The sequence below is a fragment of the Stegodyphus dumicola genome, chromosome 8, assembly GCF_044657685.1.
Source record: "Stegodyphus dumicola isolate Sdum_Otavi_A_Nest chromosome 8, ASM4465768v1".
Taxonomy (NCBI): Eukaryota; Metazoa; Arthropoda; class Arachnida; order Araneae; family Eresidae; genus Stegodyphus; species Stegodyphus dumicola.
Window position 1 is genome coordinate 137253375 of NC_140775.1, and position 23862 is coordinate 137277236.

At 33.3% G+C, this 23862-nt stretch overlaps 1 protein-coding gene across 1 annotated transcript; it reads right to left on the bottom strand.

Moving 5' to 3' along the window:
• Positions 1–218: 218 nt before the first annotated feature.
• Positions 219–20155, bottom strand: Xe7 (A-kinase anchor protein 17A). Its single transcript, XM_035377567.2, has 4 exons — positions 19266–20155; positions 14990–15093; positions 14740–14896; positions 219–660 (listed from the first exon to the last, which is right to left on the bottom strand). Exons 1-4 carry the CDS (start codon positions 20013–20015, stop codon positions 352–354), a joined length of 1320 nt encoding a protein of 439 aa, XP_035233458.1. The 5' UTR covers positions 20016–20155; the 3' UTR covers positions 219–351.
• Positions 20156–23862: the final 3707 nt, after the last annotated feature.

Sequence of the window (23862 nt, forward strand, 5' to 3'; positions counted from 1 at the left end):
GTAGATTTTACATTTTCAATACTGCTGACATTAATAAAATGTATTGCTAATTTCAAAATTTGCACATTTCTAAGTAACATCAATAATAAGAAAAGGATAAAAAATTAAATATCTCTTACTGCTCAGTGACATGTGCTGCCTGTCATTTGAACATCTCCAACTGATGAAGTTAATAGTATGAGACTTTACAAACATAAAATATATTTGAACTTTTAGAATTCTAACAAAACAATAGAAAATATTTATTTTCTTATTTATAAAATAATAAATTCCTCTTTACATTGTAAAAGATCACAGGTTTTCATAAATGTATAATTTATGCAAATATTTGCATATTTATGAAAGAGTTTACTAATAGTTCTTTTTAAATGTAGAACTATTAAATGTCCTGTTTGCTAGCACACTTTTAAGAACTCTACGTCCAGCTAGTTCTTTACGTAGTTTCTCTCTAGTTTCAATAATTTTTTCCTGTTCTTTAGCTTTAAGATTTCTTAGAAGTTTCTTTTTTAAAATAATTTCCTTTTGTATAAGCTTTTCTCGAGTTTTCTTTTCTTCCTTTAGCTTAATTTCTTCTTTTTTCTGAGTCTTTATATCAAGTTGCTTTAAAGCAGACTTTTCTAACTTCATTTTCTTTTCCATTTCTTTTTTCCTCTCAGTAATCTAAAATAATTTGAGAATAAAAATGTTTTAATTTACAAATAAAAACACTAAAAAGCAAAATTTTAATATATTAACATACAGATTTCAGTTACTCAAACTGCTGTTCAATAACATCCCACTGTTCAAAAAGTTCAAGGAAAAGTTGTGTCACCAAAAATTATAATTTTAATAATAGATTAACCAGACGCCTGTATATTTATTGACAAGTCTTAAAACTACATGCTAAGGGAGGAATAAAACATTATTTAAAAGCAAAAAAGCAATCTAAATTTAATAAGATTATGATTAAATCAGAAAAATCTCATTCTAAAAATAACATGATTAAAAAAATCTTCCAAGGATATGTCCAATTTTACAAGAATGCAGATTTAGAATCATATATACAGATACACGGTTACACAGACAGTGGCTTTTAACTCTGAAAGTGGTCAATATTTCTGAGAACTTGATCACCGAAATGGATATTTTTTACTTTCTAAGACAAACTAGATCACTAAATATTTATTAAAACAACATGCAAAATGCTGAATTTTAATAATAAACTAAAATTAATTTGAAATAAAAAATATATAAGGATATAAATATCGCAAATTCTAATATATAATATTTAATCTATATATAAATATTTCAGATTCTTATTAAAAGAGATTTTCAGCAAGATTGAAAAGCTGCGCACACCACATAAGCATCCTATTATAAATTCATCCTCCTTTCCGACACTCGAAATATACATATACAATACCCATTGCTTATTAAAATCACTTCTATTCCAAACGTATTTTAGTTTATTAAGTGGCTGAGTTTAATAAATGGTGATACGTGCACTGGAAACCGTGATATCAGATTAAAAATTTTTTAAGTAAAATAATTAACAATTCATGAATTAATCCTAAAATAATAATTAAAAAGGAATATTAAATTATTTATGCAATTTTAAAATGTTTTATAAAAAATCATAATTACATTTTTCTTGATGAAATTTTATCTTTTACGAACAATTAACTACATTTGTTTCAGATTATTCAACAACAGTTTCTCAATTGTATTCTCAATTCTGTAAAACTGCTGATAGCATTTTTGATCAGCATCTTTCAATTCAAGAATTTTTCTTAGAATCTGTATTATTTATCTAAATTCATTGATGATGGCATGTCATGACTTTTGCAGTCAGTTCTTGCACAGTGCTCCATATTATAGTACACTATATACAAGGTAACCAAAAAAGTTCTTGCCGTTTCTGATATGACATTGGAAGAGTGAACCCAAACATAAAAATAGTCACCAAACATGGCGATGAAGAGGTTAGGATAGGATAGGAGTCCGGACATTGTACAAGATTATAAAAGCGCGTTGCATCGGTACTTCAAACATATTAGCCCTGTTTCTTTACGGGAATGTTATGATGTTATATTTTGTATATTTTGCTTGCATTCTCTACACTCTAAGATGCTGGAATTTCCTCCTGAACTACCATTCGGATGTCTGCTTGCCTCACGTGAGCTGGCGTCTACCCCCCTCCAGCTCCTATCCTGTCTCCGGACCTACTCAAGCATTCGAGCACTTGCAGTGCTTCAAGCAACTACACTTCACGACAACCGGTAAAAGCTAGACCTCACATTCTAGCTAAGCGCGGCGAACAACGGTAAACGGAACTTCAAACATCGACTGATTGAAATGGACGCGTCAAAGGCGCTCGTTCGGAGTTGTTTGCCGTATAATTGTAAAGTGGGCCTGTCAGCAGCAGAATCAAGTGGCCGAATTTGCCAGGCCTTTGGGAATGATGCCGTTAACGAAAGAACCGCTAAGCAATGGTTCGAAAAGTTCAGGTCAGGGAATATGTCTCTTAGTGATGAACCAAGCAGCGGTCGGCCACAAGGCTGGACGATGAGGCCCTGACAGCAGCCCCAGGGAGTGACAGTAGCCAAAAATGTGGTGAGCTTGCTGCACACTTCCAGGTATCTGATGAAACGATCAGACTCCGTTTGTATCCCATAGGAAAGGCAGCACCGCAATGCATCCATATTTGATAGAGTTCTCACCAGCGATGAACAGTTGTTCCAGACATTGGTTGTCACCACAGGACCCTATACCTCAAACTGCGATAACTTCTCGCCACCCACAAAAGATCATACTCTGTATCTGGTGGACTAGTCGCCAAATGATGCACTATGAGCTCCTGCCAGTGGGCCAAACCATCAGGACAGGCCAGTACTCGCAGCAGTTGGAACGTGTGCATCAGGTACTGATGCATAAAGAGACAGCATTGGTCAATCGTAAGGGGTACTCTTCCTCCATGACAATGCAAGGCCGCATGAGGCTCGGGTGGCCAGGGACACTATCCAGCGACTGGGCTGGGAGACATTACTCCATCCATCATACTGCCCAAACCTCGCGCCAACAGACTACCACCTTTTCCATTCCCTGTACAATCACTTCATCGGAAATCCTTCAACAACCGGCCAGACCTCGAAAAGGCTCTCACGGACTTCTTTGCGTCCAAGACTCCTGAGTTTTACCGCTATGGCATCACACAGCTAGCCACTCGTTGGCAAAAGGCACTGGATGTCGATGGTGATTAATTTAAAGATTAGCGGTGTTATTATTTGTTTTATAACTTTTTCTTTCTGATTGTCAAAAAACAGCAAGAACGTTTTTGGTTACCTTGTATACTACTGTCTCAATGCTGCTGTGAATTGACACATATTCTAAAAATGAATAATCATAATTTATCTCATTGATGTCTGAAATATTAGCAGGCACTGACTATAATATGCATAGTGTCTAGCAGAGATACTGATTTACTTATCTTCTTTGAAGTGCTTACATTTCCAGAAAATTAAATTCGGTTAATCATTTACTGAACATCCTTTCTGTAATGACAATTGAAAGCTCTTATATCACCCTAACATCAAAAATAAGTTGTATTTTTAAAAAGAGACACTAATATTTTTCAGAGAGAGATTAGAAGTGTGTTTATTGCACAGTTATCTGAATAGGAAAGCTTTTTTTTTTTTTTTTTTTTCTTTTCAATTTTCAGTTCACTGTTCCATTTTAAAAGAAAATCAGTAAAAATGCACAGTCTCCATAAAGCAAAGATATTAATCAGTTAAAGTTCCTGAAGAACTTTAACAGCAGCTTGTTGTTTGGGAACAGAAAGATTTACACCTTAGGTACTGGTCGCACTTTCACAAACAAGGTTTAAAGTTTTTGTGACAAGCGACATAAATTACACAACCTTATTATAACATGCAACAATATAACCTCTGATTGATGGTCCTTCAACTGCAAATAAATTTACTTAATCAATGTATAAAGGTAAACTCTGGATTGTTCACTGAAGAAGAAAAGTCCTAAAATTTTGTCATGTAGCATCCCACACCAAACATTCACTTTCAGGCTGTCCTACATCAATTTCCTTATCCTATGAGGATTTTTTGATTCTCAAATCTTCACATTATGTGCATATTAAACCAAACCAAATTGTTACGGGGGACTTAGACATACATGTAATAATACCACAAAAGTTTATAATGCTTCTTCTTACAGAGTGCTCACAATAAAGGCAAAACTTGTCCAAGGACTGTGTGAATATTCTATTTGTCATTCATAAGTTCTTGTTGCTGTGGCAAGTTACAAATGAATTCTTGTTTGGCTCATTTCAAACATCGAGGTTTTCTGCTTTTGTCAATAACCAATGTCATCTTAATTTTTAGGTTTGTATCACATAACATTAAATTATTCCATCAGTTTCTTGAACCAACTACTGTTTTATTTTTAGACAGTAATGTGAATTTCTGGTAATGTTCTGTACTGTCTTGCAGTCTAATTTTTGTCTGCATTATAATTTTTTTTGACTTGTATTCAGTTAGTAAGTAAAATGTCTTTTATCCAGTTATCAGCTACATGATGATCTGCTTCTTTGTTCTTACCATACAGTTTCTGAAGAACAATGTTGGATTTCTCTTCCTCTAATTTGTGAGCCATATGTCAGTTGATGTAAAATTCTCCCATAGCATTTAGCCAATTGGTAAATAATGCTCTAGAAATAATAATAATAATAAAAAAAAATTAGCTATACCTTGGAAAATTATCGAAAACCAATATCAATGACTCTGCATTTTCTGTCTTTTTAGCACTTCTTTGAGACATTTACAGTTTTTAGTTCATCAATTATACTTTTTTAAGTAAACTGCACAGTGCTGTTCAGGAATATTCTCAGTTTAAATGCAGCATTCGAGGGGGGATGCATTTACCAAGAACATCAAGATCTTTTAATTTTTTTTTTTTTTTTTTACTTCCAGGCTTAAATCTTTTTGCTTAGGCATTTCTGATGCATTATAAATTAAGCATACAATATATTAAAAAAATAGTTCTACCAAAGACATACAATTTTAAAACTCACACGTCAAGCCAGCAGAGACTGCATTTTGTTTATCAAGTCGGTCTGCCACAACTGCAAACATGACTAGTGCTTTTCTTGCATTTTTACAGTTACCACTCCCTACATTCTACACTTACCCTCCCTTTTGATTCAAAAACTCTTCATCATGAAGGGTAACATTTAGAAGCATTTCATGACCTTTTTTTTTGTAATTCTTTGTAACTATTAATTTTTCTAACCCACAAGGCAGATTTTGAATGTAGAAACTTTAAAAGATGGGATACTGAAGTTTCCATTCCACCTCTTATCAGCTGGTATTTGAGAAAGAATCTTCACTCATTTATAACACCTCTAGAAGATTGTCTTAGTTAGCCTATAGATAAGGAAATTCTGCATGTACGACGGAAATCCTTTGCAAACAAAGAACTCTGAAAACAGTGTCTCACAGGTACAAGGACTGGGGGTAGGTTTGGTTTATTGAGATTACGGCAAAGCACACTAGGGCTATCTGCCTAAAGGAAGGGATGCCTTCGTGGAGGACTTTCTAAGGGTAATTGGCTTGTATACATGTTACACATGGGGAAAACCACGGAAACGGCCATGCAGCCAGCCCATTCACGGGATTCGAACCTCGGACCGAACTACCAGTGTTCAGCAACTTAACCGCTCGGCCGCTGGTGGGCCGGACTGGGGGTAGGAAAATTTTGGTTAAACCTATTTTACTGAAGCACTACATTCCTGAAGCCATGATTCTCAAAATATTAAATGTATGACTTAAGAAAAGCTTTGATAGGTACAAATAGGATATTCTAGCGATAAAAAATTAGTCTTCTGTCAATCTGAGTTTAATAAGTGGTGGAGATGAGTTTAAACAGCAGTCTTTTTATTGATTAGTATGCATTTGTTTTAGTTCTTGGAAATTTGAGCATAATAAGTGGTTGATTTTATTAACCAATAAGAAAGTGGCAGGTACTGTATAAATTCACTTAAATTTAGATTATTTTTTTAACTTGTTTTATAAATTAAACAACAAAAAGCATAAAATTTTTTCATAAATAACAAAACTTGCATATAATTTGTATTTTATATTCATAAACTACAACAAAAAAAAGGCTGGCCACATTCCCCCTCTCCCGAAGCTATGAATACACTCCTGGTTAAAAATCCCTGCTCCATGAGTACTAACAATGAGCACACATGCCATACTTCATCTAGTGTTCTTACGAGATCCAACTTACAGCTCTGCTTTTTTAGACAGATATGCCTCTTTCAAAAAACAGAAAATTTTCATTATTGAATGCATCTTGCCAGTCATTCATGTGCACTTTTACATGAGTTTGGAAAAATATATGGATGCCACACTGCCTAAACAATTTGAAGGTAACAAAATAAATTGTTTGTTTTCAGGAATGAAGTTCAATTACACATAGAAAGAGATCAGGAAGAATGGCAGTTTTGACTGAGGCTGATTTGGGATAAGATGAGAGACCTAATCACCTTTAAAAAGCCCAAAGGGATTATCAGTGCAATAACAATTTCTCATGAAAGTGCTCAGAAAACAACAGAGTTACACCTTCATATATATCATGTTCATGATGTGCAGGAGTTGGATAAAGAGAAATGCTTAGCATGGTCTGATCATCTGCTGACAACCATGCTTTTTCAGAGCTTGACTGGGTCTTCTTCAGGGATGAAGTAAGGTTCCAACTTAATGGCTGTCAAAAATTCATGTGTTATATGAAATATTCTTGTATACAAAAATCGGAAGTTATTGTGCTGTTGTTGAACAATAAGTCCTCTTTTCTTTGAAGTTACAGTGAGCACTGCAGCAAATACCAAGATTTCCTGAAGCTGATGAAAGTGAGTGTTGGTTGCAGCAAGATGGTACCACTTATAATACATCTAACTTCATTATTTCAAAGGAATTAAGGATCTCATGTTCACTTAGTTTGATACCTACCGATTTTCTCAGGAGGGGATATTTTAAAGGAAACAATCTGTATACACTGGAGGACCTAAAAAGGAACATGATGATGAAATAATATTAATGTACAAGTGCTCCAAGAAGCGGCATCACACATGGTATAAACAGCATATGCATGCTTTATTAAACAAGGCTGTCATTTCAAGCATATGTTGTGAAGGCATGGTTTGATGTTGCCTTAGCACCATATAAGGTAATGAACATTAAATCAACAAACGTTACTTGTTTACTGTAAAATGCATAACTTTTCAATTATCCTGTCCTTACTTTGGAAAGAAAGTTAATTTTTTTTCCAGCATAGTAACATTAACTTGGCATTTATGGATGATTCAACATATTCCAAACTACTTATATTAGCTTTTTCACTGCTTGTCTGCAAAACTGATAATGTATAAAAATCAAAGTTGAGGCCATATTAGAACAATCTTCAGCTCTCTTAATTATTAGTTCACTTAAAGGTTAACAACAGCATCTTATAATAATTACACTGATAATACATATCAGTTTAAGAGACTATATAGATGAATTAATTAAGAAAAATTCTTTGGTGCATGTATTTGCAGATTTGAAAGGAACATCGATAAATATAATAAAAAAGCATTTTAAAGAATTGGTATTAATTATGTGTTATAAGGAGCAAGAAAATGTCTAAGAAACTACTTCTGACTGAAAATGAAATCAAGCAGAAGTAAAGTGCACACACTTCTTATGTGCAGAAGTGTGTATGGCACACAGAAATCAAGTACTTTTAAAGGATTACCAATGAAAAAAAATTAAGGACCTATTAAGTAAATAGGAAATGAATAAGCTAAAGCAATCACCTAAACTCAAACTGCACTTTTGTAATTTTTACAAATAAAATAAATCTGTTACTAAGATGCATTGTTATTAAACATAATCTAATACTAATTTTTTCAAGTAATTACAATTAAATTTTAAAATTTCTTGAAACATTAATATTTTACTCTAAGTTTTACAAACTGTTAGCTTTATATTGATGTCTAATTTTCTCCAGAGGTACATGTAAATTTCAAGTAAAGTGGCTATCTAATGAAGCTCAAAACTATCTTTAAAAATATATATATGCTCTATGAAATAATAAGACAGCTGATTTATTTTACGAAATTTAAATTCCTTTAGAAAAGCGATTAACCTAAATGCAAAATCAAATATTAAGATTTCCCTAGAGGAATATAACAGTAAGTATTTTTGAAATTATTGAATAAAATTTATAATATATGGTTTTACTATTTTTTTGGAGAATGGTTTTATGTTTTCTGAATTTTAAAATCTTACAGAAGATTTAAAAATCATTATAACAAGAATTTTTCTCTAAGTTTAATTTAATTTTTTATTATCATTAATTTGCAATTTTAATAATATTCTGGTATTGATAAGCTGATATATTACACTTCTACATGAGTATCTTTCTTTAACAGATGCAAAGACCTTCGAGTAGGTCAAAGCCTTCAATGCAACTAATAATTGCCATCACAAATATTCATTTTCACGCAAGATAAAATCATTTGGAACCGTTAGTAGTCATCATAGAAAAGTTTCACTGTATAGCTGATTATTTCAAGTACAAAGCCATACTAAATGTACACATTAACAAGTACACTATAAATACAATCAAAATAATCCCAATTAAAATATTTTGCCCCTAATGCATAAAACAATATTATGCATTTTTAACATACATGGTAATGAAGAAGTCAAGAGTATTAATCCTCCATGTGGCCAAGGATATTTAGCACTTCCTTAAGTTCCCAGAAAAACTATGAGAAAGTATTATTTTCTCAATTATAATTCAAAAATTATTTTCCACTTTGTGCCTTGACTCCTTCTCTTCCATTATACGAGGGCTATCCAGAAAGTAGATTACGTTTTGGAATAAAAAAATAAACAAAGTATAGGAAACAAATTTTATTATATACAGATGAAAGCCACACTCAAATACTACTTTTCTACATAGTCACCATACAAATTAAGGCATTTATCGTAGCGATGTACGAGCTTGGAAATTCCTTCGTCGAAAAATTCGGCCGCCTGCGCCTTCAACCACTTCGTTACCTCTTCTTGCAGCTGTGCGTCGTCATCAAAACGCTGCATAGCCAGCCACTTCTTCATTGCTGGGAATAGGTGGAAGTCGCTCGGTGCCAGGTCGGGACTGTACGGCGGATGAGGAAACAACTCCCACTTAAAAGATTCAAGAACTTTACGAGTGACATTTGCCGTGTGGGGCCGGGCGTTGTCGTGAATCAACAAGATCTTAGAGCTCAACATTCCTCTGCGCTTGTTTTGAATTGCTCTTCTGAGTTTTTGGAGAGTTTGGCAATACCTTTGAGAGTTTATTGTAGTGCCTCTTTCCAGGAAGTCCACCAAAATTACACCTTTTCTGTCCCAAAAAACAGTCGCCATCATCTTCCTTGCCGACATTGTTTGCATGCATTTCTTGGGTTTTTGGGGAGAACTTGTGTGCCCCCACTGCATTGATTGCAATTTCGTTTCACAGTTCACATGTTTCACCCATGTTTCGTCACCAGTAACGGTGCGATCGAGTAAAGAGTCACCATCCTTATGGTAAGCGTCCAAAAAGTTCAACGCTGCAGCCATTCGCTGATTTTTGTGGTCCTCTGTCAAGATTTTTGGAATCCATCTTGCACAAAACTTGTGGTAACCAAGCTTTTCGTTGATGATTTCGTGCAACAAACTTCGCGAAATTTGTGGAAAACTCAAAGAAAGTTCCGTTATTGTGAAATTTCGATTTTCACGGACTTTAGCATCGACTTTTTCGAGAAGTTCGGCGGTCACTATGCTGGGTCTCCCACTTCGATCTTCGTCGTGAACATTGGTTCGGCCATTTTGAAATCTTATGACCCACTGACGCACTCCACCTTCAGTGATAATGTTGTCCCCATACACTTCACGAAGCTGCCGATAGATTTCTATCGGTTTACAGTTTTTTGCAGTCAGAAACCTTATTACTGAGCGCACCTCGCAGCTCGCGGGATTTTCAATTAACGCAGACATTTCAAACCGTCACAGTATCTGAACGGAGCACAGCACGAACCTCTCACTAGCACGGCTAGATGCAGACTGAGCTGCGCAACGCTCTGACCCCAAGATGGCCGTGCTAGCCCCGCCCCTAGCGGACACAGACGGAAACGTAATCTACTTCCTCGACGGCCCTCGTACATACTACCTTAATTGTATGGATATATTTCAAGATGTATGTATATGTAGTTTTAGGTATCATAACAAATATTTTTGAACACATAAATATATCTGGCCACTTGGGAGCATTCAGATTTAATTTGCAACTGATGTCACTATCTGCAGAACTGTCTCTTTGGTCCTTTTCTGTTAATCTGGTGCCAACTGTCAAATATGCTCTGAAACACAAAATGTGGAAGTCTGTTTATATTACATTATGAATAGCTATGCAATGTTTACTATGTACAATGCCAAACTTGTAGAATTTTCTGGTCGTTTTGATTTAAAAAAATTCACAGAATTACACAAAGTTGGTATTATGCACATTAAACTTTACATATATGGTATTAAATGATACATTACTGTTATTACAAGTTAATTTTTTGTTGAATAAAGCTTTACGTATAATTAAAGCTGGTGCAATCTAGTCAGATGTTTCATCAACATTTATGTTTGACGTTAAATAATGCGCCATTAATACAAAAGCACCATCTTTTTCACATATCTTACATGTGAATCAGCCTTCCTATGAAATAGTTTCCCAAAGATAGTCGCCAAGACTTTCTGAAGCTTTAAATTAATAAATACTAGTTCTTCTCCCCCCAATTCCTATAACTGCATTATTCTGGATAAATTTTCTAAGCTTTTTAATGAATTAAATCTAAGTACTGATGAGATAAACTTTTCTTTTAAGTAATACCAAAAGTTATAGTAAAACTAAACATACCGAAATTTCCTTACAAATATCTGTAAATATTTACATGAAGGAATTTTTAAAATTTTCATTAGGCTCTTGTACAAGCTGAACTATAAAGGAGAATATACATACCAATGTAAAATATAAGTATATGTTTGTTTGAGGAAGTTGGTACAGATTTTAAATAAAACTGCTCATTTCAAAGGTGAGCTCACACAAGACTTTTCTCTTCAGATACAAAAAATCCTATACCAGAAACAAAACAAAAAGCAAAATAGATACAGCAGAAAGAGTGCTATATTCATATTTATCTATTTGTTCAGCAGTTTGTCTACAATGGATTTTTTTTTCCCCCCTTGAAGAGGAGAAACCAGCATTAGACTGCTCTCAAAATCAAATCAGTTTTATTTACAATCTACACCAATCTAAGTTTTTTTTTTTCGGGGGGGGGGGAACTTATATAGTCTAAATTTGTTCTTTCAAATTCAATGTCTTTCTAATCCTTGAAATGTGGTTTTAAGATTGTTTTAGTGCACCCTTCAGGATTTGCAACAAATGTTTTAGTATCATTATATAACTAATAACTATGGGGACTATAAGGTGAAATGGAAGTTTTTAACTATAGTAAGAAAAAGCTACATGGTGCCATATTGGTTAATATGGAGTTTCTAAGCCATATTCGTTGAATGTCTGGCCAAAAGTTAAAGCATTATATGTAGGTACAGTATCATGGTACAAAATTCCCACGTCATCTTGCCGTAATTCATATCTTATTCTATGAATTACTTAGAAATAAGAAACAGTGGAAGTAAAAATTTTAAAAAAGTATCAATACAATTTTGGTTTCTGATCAACACAGCCTTTTCAAGCTTGCTTTATGCAATGCCTCGGTCATAGATCGTTTAGAAAACTTGTTCATTGCATTTACTTGATTGAGCTGTTTTTGTATTAAAACTGCACAGATCCACATTTCATCAAAGCCATTTGACCTTTTTTTTTTTGAAAAAATGTAACATTTTTGGAATGACACTAGGAGCAATGTGCAGTAAGCTCAAATGACCTTTCAAAATTGTTTGCAGGGTACAACTGATACAACTCAATAATAATCCAATTTTTAACAACAAAGCATCAAATTTCAGACTTGATTGACATTAGTAAAGTGACTAGTATATCAGATCATGGTTCATTTTGATACATTCTCTACATTCCTACAACATCTTATACTGCTAAAAAACTTTTGTTTCTGATAGTGCTGTTTTTAAATGTTTTTTGCAACATTTCAACCATTTTTGTAACATAACTTCCATAGCATAATAAAAGTCTACAGCAAGATGATAAATGATCTAAATATGCTTATTATAATTAATACATTATTGCCAAGCATGCTAAATGAAATGACACTTTTTGACTATCCTGCTAAAAAGAAAAGATACGAGGGTAAGACTAGAAGAGAAACACGCTAATGTGACAATCCAAAATCTATTTGGATACGAGGGCAAGTTGAAAGATAAGTTTCCCCTGTCGACAGTTGTCAGAGTTGTATATGAAAGTCAAAAATTAGAATGAGCATTAAAGATATGACATACCTTTATTTTTCCACATAGGTACCAAGTACATTGAGACATTTGTCATATCACTTGATAAGCTTCAAAAAGCCCTCCAGGAAAAAATCAGGGCTTTGCATATGGAAGAAGCGTTGAACGGCTTGTTTCACTTCAGTATTGCTTCCAAAGCGCCTTTCCCCGAGATTTTTCTTCAAAGCCGGAAACAGATGGAAGTCGCTTGGTGCGAGATCAGGACTGTATGGCGGATGGTGTAGGCGCTCCCAACAAAGAGTTGCAATATGGTTTTGTGTTGCCGTCGCCGAATGTGGTCTGGCATTGTCATCCAACAGCAGAACACCAGATGTGAGAAGGCCAGGCCGCTTTTTCCGAATCGCCTCTTTCAATTTCGACAGGCTGTCACAGTAGCGCGTAGCATTGATGGTTCCAACCTCCAAAAAGTCCAGCAACAAAACTCTTTGGGCGTCCCAGAAAACTGTGAGGAGCACTTTACCTGCAGAGGGAGTTGTCTTGAACTTCTTTCGGACAGGTGATGATGGACGTTTCCACCCCATAGATGCGGCCTTCGATTCTGGCGTGAAATGGTGGACCCACGTTTCATCCCCCGTCACAATCCGAAACAGAAAGTCATTGCCATCTTCATGGTAACGCACGAGATGTTCCAGGCTGACCCCTATGCATTGTTCCTTGAGTGTCGAGGTCAATTGTCGGGGCACCCATCGTGCTGACACTTTTCTGTATCGAAGAATGTCGTGGATGATGTTTTGAGCTCGCTCATGTGAGATTCCAAGTTCTTCCGCTACTTCATCGATGGTGATACGCTGGTTTGCTCTAATCATGTCATCCACCTTCCTGACATTTGCATCTGTAGTGGCCGTGCGGGTCCGTCCAGCTCTCGGTATGTCCTCCACTTGCTGACGTCCATCACTGAATGTGCGACACCATCTCCGCACCATTTGCTTCGACATCACACCTGGCCCATAGACTTCCACGAGGCAGTTATGAATTTCTGTTCCCGATACTCCACGTGCCCATTCATAGCGGATAACCGCTCTCACTTCCTCCTTTGACCACGAATTCAAAATGCACCTTCTCTCCATACCTACCGGGGCTCAAATAAGAGGCTGGTCTCCACTTTGCGCAGGCACTGCAATAGCGCCATCTGCTTGATTTGCAGCGACCTCTACCCAATGGTGTATCGGTGACTTGCGCGTTTTCCTGCTGTGTTGCCTTTCGCCCATAGCCGTTCAACGCTTCTTCCATATGCAAAGCATGAATTTTTTTTTGAGGACTTTTTGAAGCTTATCAAGCGATATGAAAAATGTCTCAACGTACTTGTACGAGAATAATAAAATAAAGGTATGTCATATCTTTAATGTCTCATTCTATTTTTTGACTTTCATACACAACTCTGACCACAGTCGACAGGAGAAACTTATTTTTCAATTTACCTACGTATAAAAATATATTATTAATCCCATATCAGATTATAAAAAAATTGATATTGATTAAAATATTTTAAATTAAATTATGATGATGATGATAAAAGCTTACTGCTAGGAAGATAAAATACTGAGAAGATAAAGATAATTAAATATGGAGAAATTCTTAATATTTTATCTTTAGTATGGTATATAACAGTACTACATGCTGTTACATGTTTTATAAATATCAAATATAAATATGTATTTTAACACCAATATAATGTACAGCCAATAAATAAATAAATAAAAATAAAAATTTTACGTTAAACAACTTGTTGATTATTGGTGGTTGCATCCCATCTTCTACCCAAAAAAATGTTGGATACTTTCTGATTATCTGTATCCCCAGGTTGAAAATTTGGTAGAACTTCTTTATATTTTGCATAATTTTTAGTATACATACGATAATCCACGTACGTACATACCAAACACATGGAATTGAATGTGTACTCGAACATGTAAATCTATCATTTCACTGCAGAGTGTTTTTTCTCCCTTCTAGTGCACTGTTTCTGGCCATAATCAATCTCCTACCCCCCTCAGCAATAACATTTTTTTGTTTGTAAATGCTTTTTGTTATTACTTATGAACAGAACAGTACCTATAAGATCCTCCCATTTTTTTTTTTTTTTTTTTTTTGCCAATGGACTGGAAGCTTTTCATGAAGGTATGGATAATCAGAAAGCACCGAACATTTGTTCAATTTATTCAACTAAGAAATATATGCTACTCATTAAAAAAGAAAGACAACCTACTTCAGCTCTATGCAGAAGTTCTTTCAACAAAAGTTTAGCTTCATTTTCTACTTCCTTTTGCTCCATCAAATTTTGCTGAATGTCTACTTTTTGTATTTTTGAAGAATCAATCGGGGCTTGGACATTTTGGACTTTGGCAAGGGAAACATTTTCAGTTCTGCAAGAAGCACAAATATTTTAATATGAGTTTTAAGCAAAATGATACACCTCAAAGAGGAAAATAAAGACATTGAGAGAAAAAAGAACTTACACATCTGGTAACTGCAATACACATGCAGTATTTGCTTTTTTTGCTTCTGCTTCTCGTTTCTTGATACGCCGCTCACTAAGGTAATTTGTACGGTCAAAGTCAACCTACAGGAGAATATTTTTTTTTAATCTTCTACCATACTATACTTACAAGTCATAATTTTTCTCACTAACTTATATTTATTATTTTACATTGAAAAATATTTTGGATGCTGTGCCAATTTAATGACTTGAAAATCTTTCTTGCAACAACAATGTAATTGCTAATGCTGTAACACTTCAAAGTTATGTGATAGAAGGACAGAGAAAAGTATGCTAAGGTTGTTCTTGTTTCTATTTTAATAAAATAGTATCCAAGGACGTAAAAAATTTTTTAGAAGAAATAAATGTAATAAAGAATACAGTTTTCATACATATCAATATAAAAAGGTACTTATGTATTGTCTCTTCAATCTTACATGCCATGAAAGTTGGTTACCATCAAATCATAAAAGTTAGCAGAGATCCCAGATAAAGTTGCACCAATTGTTCCTGCAAAGTTCTAAAGGAAATGATGCTCCTTTATTTCATAAGCAAGCAGTATTCAGCCCACTTAATTTCTGTGTTTGTAGAAACGTGTTCACTGATTTTTACTATTTTGTTAGGATCTCAGATTTTACTGGAAGCTCTGTTTAGAAAGCTAGGAGTACAAACTTCCAGCAGATAATTTTCACAATCTATTATTGTTTTATTGACCATATTTAGCTGATCAGATTATATTCATTAATAAATACTTTCTTGATGGCAGGATCCCATAACTGAAAGCTCATTGTTCCATTGCTCATTGTCCCACAGAATGCAGATCCTAAATGTTAATCCTTTCTTCTCTGCAAATGCATGAAAAAATACAGCAGTAACAATTAATTTACATCTTTGGTCATGAAGACAAAATGTGCCTTATCGAGAATCAATAGCTTTACATCAATTCAAAGCACAGATGTTACAAGTGTGTTGTTACATCACACTCATCCATAACTAGCATTAAATTGTACTGCTTTGCCAGAGTTTCACGGTCAACGGGATGACAAGTAAGTAACATAAAACAGGAATAAAATAAATGTGCTACAAAAAACTCAAGTTATTTTGATGCAGATGGCTTCATAAAGTTTAATTACTTCCTCTGAGAACTCAATTCGTAGTTATAATGTGGGGGGAAATGAAGAAATAAAGAATATTAAACCCCATTCTCCCCTCTTTCTATATTAAAGAATAAAACAGTAACTGCACTGCATATACAAGCACAGAAAAACGATACTGTCTGTTAACTTAATTATAATCTAATCCTAAGAAGGGTGTAGAACTGCATTTAGCAGAAATCATTACATTTTGATGCATATTATTTCTTTAAAACTAATTCTAACACATAGGTGGAGTAATGTTTTATTAATCAGCATTTCCTGAATTACTGACAATTTCCAATGCATACAAACTGCAAAAATAAATATGTGAAATAAAATAAGGAACTATGTAACTCTGTGTTCATATAAGTTAAGATATTTCAGTACATAAATGCAACACTTGAAGTATGGCACTTTTATATGGAATGTAAAAATAAGCACATATTGATTTATAAAGAGATATATTTACACAGATTAAGTCAATTTTTCAAGCAAACAAATTGAAAAGATTAAAATGTTGTAAGTCAAAAGCATTAAAGATTTGAACTACCATAATTTTTTTAACCATGGCTTATTTTTCTTTTTAATTTATAAATGATACTTTCTGATCATCTGCATCCCCACAGAAAATGTTACAAAAAATATTCATGATGCAAAGCAATATGTTGCCAAAAATAATTACGCAGCAAACCATGATCTTGGAAGAAAATACTTATGTGTTATATTCAGATATCAGCATAGCATGTGTGTTTTGACTGGTGCGCAAAGCTGAAGTTGCACAGAGCCAAGTATTTGCAATTTATTTTTTTTAACAAGAGTGGATGAATGTCTATATGGGGAAAACAATTCTTGTTTGCTTCTGCTAAAAATATAATAATTAATAAAAATAATGAAGGTATATAAAATAGATAACACCTGCTTTCAAATAATATCTAGCATATTAAAGCATTCGAATGAGAAAACAATTTTCTAAAAATTATTTTACAACTATTTGCAGTCCAAAGTACAGAAACTAATACTGCTATACTTTATTATAACATAATTTAATGTATTAAAACATTCCATTTTATTTTAGCAGCAATCCAGTTTTTATTAGCTTGATTAATTTTGTTTTGGCATTTTGTAGCGCTTCACTTTTCAAATTGTTGCCACCAAATATTATCATGATGCATTATATTTAAAGAAATTAAATAACAAAGAATCTTCATAAATGCATGTATGTTTCTAGCACTGTGATAAAACAACGGTACCTAGAGCCATCAAATTTTAAATAACAAACGTTACCGCCCTAATTTGGCCATCTGGAAGTCCAAATTTGGAATTTGTTTTATTATTTATTTCATATTTTGTAAAGCATTTATGAGTTTTTGATTAAGAAACTCAACAATTTCAAAACGAGCCATGGCAACACTGTACAAAAAAATTTTTTTATTTCCAGTGTGCGAGACTGTGCATTGAAAATTCTAAAGATATGCTCTTTTAAAATTATTTTGTGATATTGCTGTTGAATTGAATTTTATGGTTTAAGTATGAAGAACATATTTAATAAATAAAGGTAACACAGCGTTAGAAAAAAGCTCCCTTGGGCATAATATGAAATCTGAAAACTTTCAGATTTTTTGCTTTTTATAACTTTTTATTAGTTGTTTCTAGGTAAAAATATTGGTTTCAACCTTTTGTAGCTTAATTTCACTTTAGATCATCCGTTCAAATAGTTTTCCCTATTTTATTATCCTGTGTTTATGCTAAGGTTGGTCATTCTGCTGATAATGTAATTTTCATCTTTTCTTAAAATGGATGCATTATTATAAGCAGTTTTTATTTTTAATATGCAGGTTAGTAATAGGTTACTATATATGTTTTCAGTTTGTATTTAGTTATATAATTACAGCAAAATAACAAATGACTGTACTTTCTGGTTAAAATGGTATTACAAGCAGTTTTTATGTTTAATATGCAAGTTAGTAATAAGTTACTACAGATGTTTTCAGTTTGTATTTAGTTATATAATTACAGCAAAATAACAAATGACTGTACTTTCTGGTTAAAATGGTCAATGGACAATATTTAAAAATTAGTCCATTACAGTGCCGAAGCTAGGTTTTTTGCCACACAGTGCAACCACTTCGATTTCTAGCACCTGCCACCCAGTAATTATCTAAATTTTACAAATTTTGCCACCTGTTGCACATGCTCTGGGGCTGGCCCTGCGTGCCAATTTTGGCAAAGCAGCATGATTTCTTTAACATGGAAGTACCAGTATGACAATCTGGCTTAATAGACGGCGCTTTAAAGAGTAATAGTTTGTATTTTAAATGATATCTTAACAAAAGTTTCAATTTGCTCATACAGTCTTTCTGTTTTTCATGAGGCATACTTCAAATGAAATTATACTATTTAATGATTTTAAACTAATGGCCACTGTGATAAAATTTGTAGGGCTTCTGTATTATATACTGCATTTTCCTTTGCAATTTAGATGTTATATAATTGTAACAGATTAATTGCTAATAAATGTTAGTACATGAAGCAGGATAATGTCTTCGAAAGATATTATGCATTATTTTTAATAACTGTTAAATTTGATGAAAATGCTTATTTTGTTAAGAACAACAACCAGTTTTTTACATAGTACAGCATAAAGAATGAACAGTTTATAATACAAAATTTTGATTCATAACTTATTATTCATATACAAATTATTTATTATTTTAAATAAGACAGGTGACAGAATTAAGTTAAGAAATATATGTAATAAGAAAATGATGGGGAGAATTTTGAGTTTCGTGTTTTCATCCGCAGAGAATAAATTTTTGTCAATTTTCTTTGACTTTTTAAATGAAAATACGTCGATGTATACATGGATAAAGTCAAGGGAGTGCACAATGCCATTTTTGTGCAATTCTGGGATTTTTTTAAAGTGAAAATAGGTCGATGTGTACATGGGTACCGGGTATGTGCAATTCTTAAAAATGCACCAAGCAGTGGGTGATTCTGCACTTTACCTGTATTTTCAAGTAGCAACACTTAAAAATAACACATACATTTCACTGGAAGTCTCCGAGATTACTATGTTACTGAAAGAAATTAAACAATTTAAGAAAAAGTTCATAGATGCACCTTGATATCAGCAGAATACACTTTTCCATCTGCATCTTTGTACAGAAGTTTCTTACCCCTCAATGAGTCCATAGCCATTGCAAACTCCACATATTCTTCGTACTGAATATAAGCTTCAAATAAAAGATCACTATGCAATGAACTAGTTTTCCCGAATGTTCGCTCTTCAGTTTCATGGTTCACAGGGATTTCTAACCTTCGAATTCTACCGTAAGTTGCAAATGCCTTTTGCAAAAGTCTCTCGCTAGGCTTTATTGGCTTCCCAATTTCTGCAAACCAACGTACTGGTAATTCTTGCAAGTAAACAGTATCTGGCCGCTCACCCGGTTTCATTTCATCAACACCTCTTGCATCTCGGAAGAATGAATCCCAGTCGTGTCGTGTAGGGCCTGAGGAAGCTGCATGAGCCGCACGTATCTGTAACCATTCAGAGAAACCATTTAATTTGAGGCCTCCAGCAGCTTTTAAACGCGCAAGAGCTCTTTCACAAGAAGCTCGAGTTTCCAGCTCACCTTCAAATTTGATGACAGCTGAAGTAATCTTGAGAGCTTTTAAATACAAAAATTGATCTGGTCGTATAGTTGTTTTAAGTTTTTCCATCAACTGCCAACTTGAAATGCTCTGCCCAGGAGTTTTTAGTTTTGGCAACTGTACACTGATTTTTATTTTAGAAGCAGGTTTTAAATACAATCCTAGAGTTGCTTCCAAAGCAATAGCTTCGCTGGTATCGTTGCACATTTGAAGAGACATATTTAAATTTTAATAACTCAACTAAATGAATAGTATTTATATTATAAAATTGTGGCTATGTTTCGCTATTTCTATTGAAATATCCTCTTGTTTACCATCCCCTCAAAATCAAAATAATAATCTACTTCCGCTTTATGTATTGCCAGTTTCGTGAAAACAATTCTCTTTCCGGGAAAATCCATATTAAGAATATTAAATCAGAGCTCAAAAGAAAATGCTTTGAAGCATTTACTGAACAAATATAAGTAAACGGGAAACTTGAAAAGTATTGAAAAGAACCTAACGTTAAAGATGTAATTAGAAAATACAGAATTTTTAATTCAGAGCTTCAAACTTCCCCGTGGTCAGTGGTGGTTCTTCGGTTATTTAAATCAAGGAGGTTAGAATAGAAGGAGGGAAGGTTCAACTTAAACGGTGAAGCGTGGCGGCCATCTTCCTGTTATCACCGTGACTTGTGCAAGGAAGTCTGTCATTGCAACATTTTTTTCTTTTCTTTTTTGAAGCATGTCAGCTTGTGTTGCGTATGGATGCACAAATAGATTCTCGAAAAAAATTCCGGGCATAACTTTTCACACGTAAGTATTGATTTTCTTTTTTTATGTAATATGACAACTATGTTAAAAAATATCACAATGTCATGTTGTTTTCTTTCCAGATGTGAAAAAAAAGGACTTAAATAATCAAAACATGTTATGTAATATAACTATAATCAAAAAATGTTAAATACATTTTAATGTTTCTGTTTATAGCTAGTATCTTCCTTCCTTAAGATACAATGATGTATGGTAGGATTTAAATTGTATAATTTGAACGTTTTAGGTAATTCTTTTATAACTTTCATGAAAAGTAAGAAATCATTTATTACTATTTTTATTAATTGTAAAGATGTTAAATAAAGCAATGCTTTTCTTTATATATTAATTATTATTCATTTTTTTTTAAAGTTAAGATAAACTGTTCTGGTGCATAAACTTACAAATTTCTGGCCAGTATAGTGATAAAATTATGTAAAATATTTACACAATTGAACATGTGAAAAGATATATCCAAAAACTTATATAGGTGTATTTCTGTAATTCAGCTTAATTAAAGGCAGTTTCTTTGAGATTAATAAATATGAAATGCGCATAAACTGAAATAATTGAATTCACATAAATCTGTTTTATTTTATTATGATTTATTTTCTTGTTGTTATAAGGTTGTTGGTTGTGAAAAGGATCTTCTATTTAAAACTTTCATTTAAAAAATGCAACCTGTGACTATTTTTTTAGATAATTATTTGCTATTAATTTCAGGTTTCCTAAAAATGCAGAACGAAGAGCAGCTCTTATACCTTAAACTTTGTATATGAAATGATTCTTTAATAAATTATGATAATATTGTGAATAAATCAGATTTATCACTTTTTAAAGGAATAATTGGGAAGTACACCCAACAGGTTGCTAATGAAACCTAAGCAAATCCGTGAAATATGCAGAAAGATCATTTTTTAAAGGCTTTAATGTTATGCGCATGCATTTAGATTTCGAACTATTTCTTAATAATTTGCTGTACATAGTAAATTATGGATATCATCTTTATTACTTTAAAACAAAAATTCAACAATAGCGAAGCATTTCATTATAAATTTAACATATTTTTACTGGAAAATACATGCACGGAACAGCTTAGAAACACGTACATGTCACTAACGTAATGCAATGTTTTGAAGTCACAAACATGGATGCCGCTTGTTCGGCGGAGGTTTCAATCCCCGATAGTGGAGGAAACGGCGAACCCTCCCTCCTTTTATTCTAACCTCCTTGATTTAAATGGAGGTTCACAAAACAAATTTCAAAATTAAATACGCAGAAACGACGTAACTTACACGTTAAAAAACTATATTTGCATATCTCAAGTAAAGGGAAATTAGTGCAACTAACAGGTAACAAGTTCTGATCAGTAAAAAAATTTGTGACATTTTATCTCTTACAATGGAATGCAATGAAATGATAGTGTTGCTTTACAATATATCTTTGAACGCTGATTGTAAAATCATAAAGTACTCTTTCTGTAAATTAAATCCACTTGTCTATCTTTTTTTTTTTTAGACAAACAAATCAATAATGTTTTCATTAAATTTAGGTCAATTATCCCGTTTCTTTCTTTCTTTTTCTTTTTTTTTTTTTTTTCAATAGAATGCATGGCTAGAGCGTTTAGTCAGTCTTCATAGTACTTCTTAAAATGTTTTAAACTCGTTTTAGAGGTGAAAGCACCTCTGAGCTTCAGCATTGGTAACCGCAATAATAATAATAATTACCAACATTTTGTAGGTCTCCGAAAACGTAGTCAAACGTACTTTAAATTCGATTCAGTCTGATTTATTACAGACTTATACATTTATGGTGCCTCCTTCCTGAGATTATTACGAATCTGAATAAACGACAGACTGAACATTTCGAAAATGGAGAGCGTTCTTGAAAATTTGAAATGTAGTTCGGTATCTTCTAGAACTACAATATATCAGAACGAAACGTCGAATGTTAAAGATGAAATGAAAGCAGTGAAAATGAAAGCAGCAACATTTTTGCAAAACTTTCCTGAGGAATTAAATTTAGAATTTAATGGAAATCGAAAAACGAAAGCAGGATGTGATACAAAGGGACTTATAGAATTTTTTTAAAAAGGAAGTTAATTGCCGAGATGCGACAAGATTAATGGACTCTTCGAAAAACAGTCAGAAACCATGCACTCCACAACATGAACAATGCACGAAAGCTTATCCAAATTATAAACCGAAAGTTGTGACTGCTTCAGCTTTGTCAACAATTGGGTACAAATGTATATTTTGTCGTAAAGAAGACCATACGAAATATAAATGTACTGAAGTGAAGTTCGAAGAGAAACGCAACATTTTGAAACGTACCAGAAGATGTTTTCTTTGTTTCGGATCACGGAGTATAATATTCCGTGTTTCGGATGTAAACTACAGAAAGAGTACTTTATAATTTTACAATCAGCGTTCAAAGATATATTGTAAAGCAATACTATCATTTCATTGCATTCCATTGTAAGAGATAAAATGTCACAAATTTTTTACTGATCAGAACTTGTTACCTTTTAGTTGCACTAATTTCCCTTTACTTGAGATATGCAAATATAGTTTTTTAACGTGTAAGTTACGTCGTTTCTGCGTATTTAATTTTTGAAATTTGTTTTGTGAACCTCCATTCAAATAACCGAAGAACCACCACTGACCACGGGGAAGTTTGAAGCTCTGAATTAAAAATTCTGCATTTTCTAATTACATTTTTAACGTTAGGTTCTTTTCAATACTTTTCAAGTTTCCCGTTTACTTATATTTGTTCAGTAAATGCTTCAAAGCATTTTCTTTTGAGCTCTGATTTAATATTCTTAATATGGATTTTCCCGGAAAGAGAATTGTTTTCACGAAACTGGCAATACATAAAAGCGGAAGTAGATTATTATTTTGATTTTGAGGGATGGTAAACAAGAGGATATTTCAATAGAAATAGCGAAACATAGCCACAATTTTAGCAATTAACTGTAAGAACAAACCGTTTTTCCGCAAAAATTGTTACGGTAAACATCATGACAGTGTTTGTGTAAATCCCGCATCAGCTATCTCCAGTGTAAAAAATAAGGAAACCGAAACATCAATGGAAATTGTTCAAAATTCTGATGAAACAAGATCTAAAATTATGCTTAAAACAGAGTACGCTGTGGGTGAGGGTAGAAATGACAATTGTGAGGTGTTTTCTTAACAGCGGTAGACAAATCTCTGCAATCCAAGAAGATTTATTAAGAAAATTAAAATTACCAGTGAAAGGAGAAACTATTTTAAATC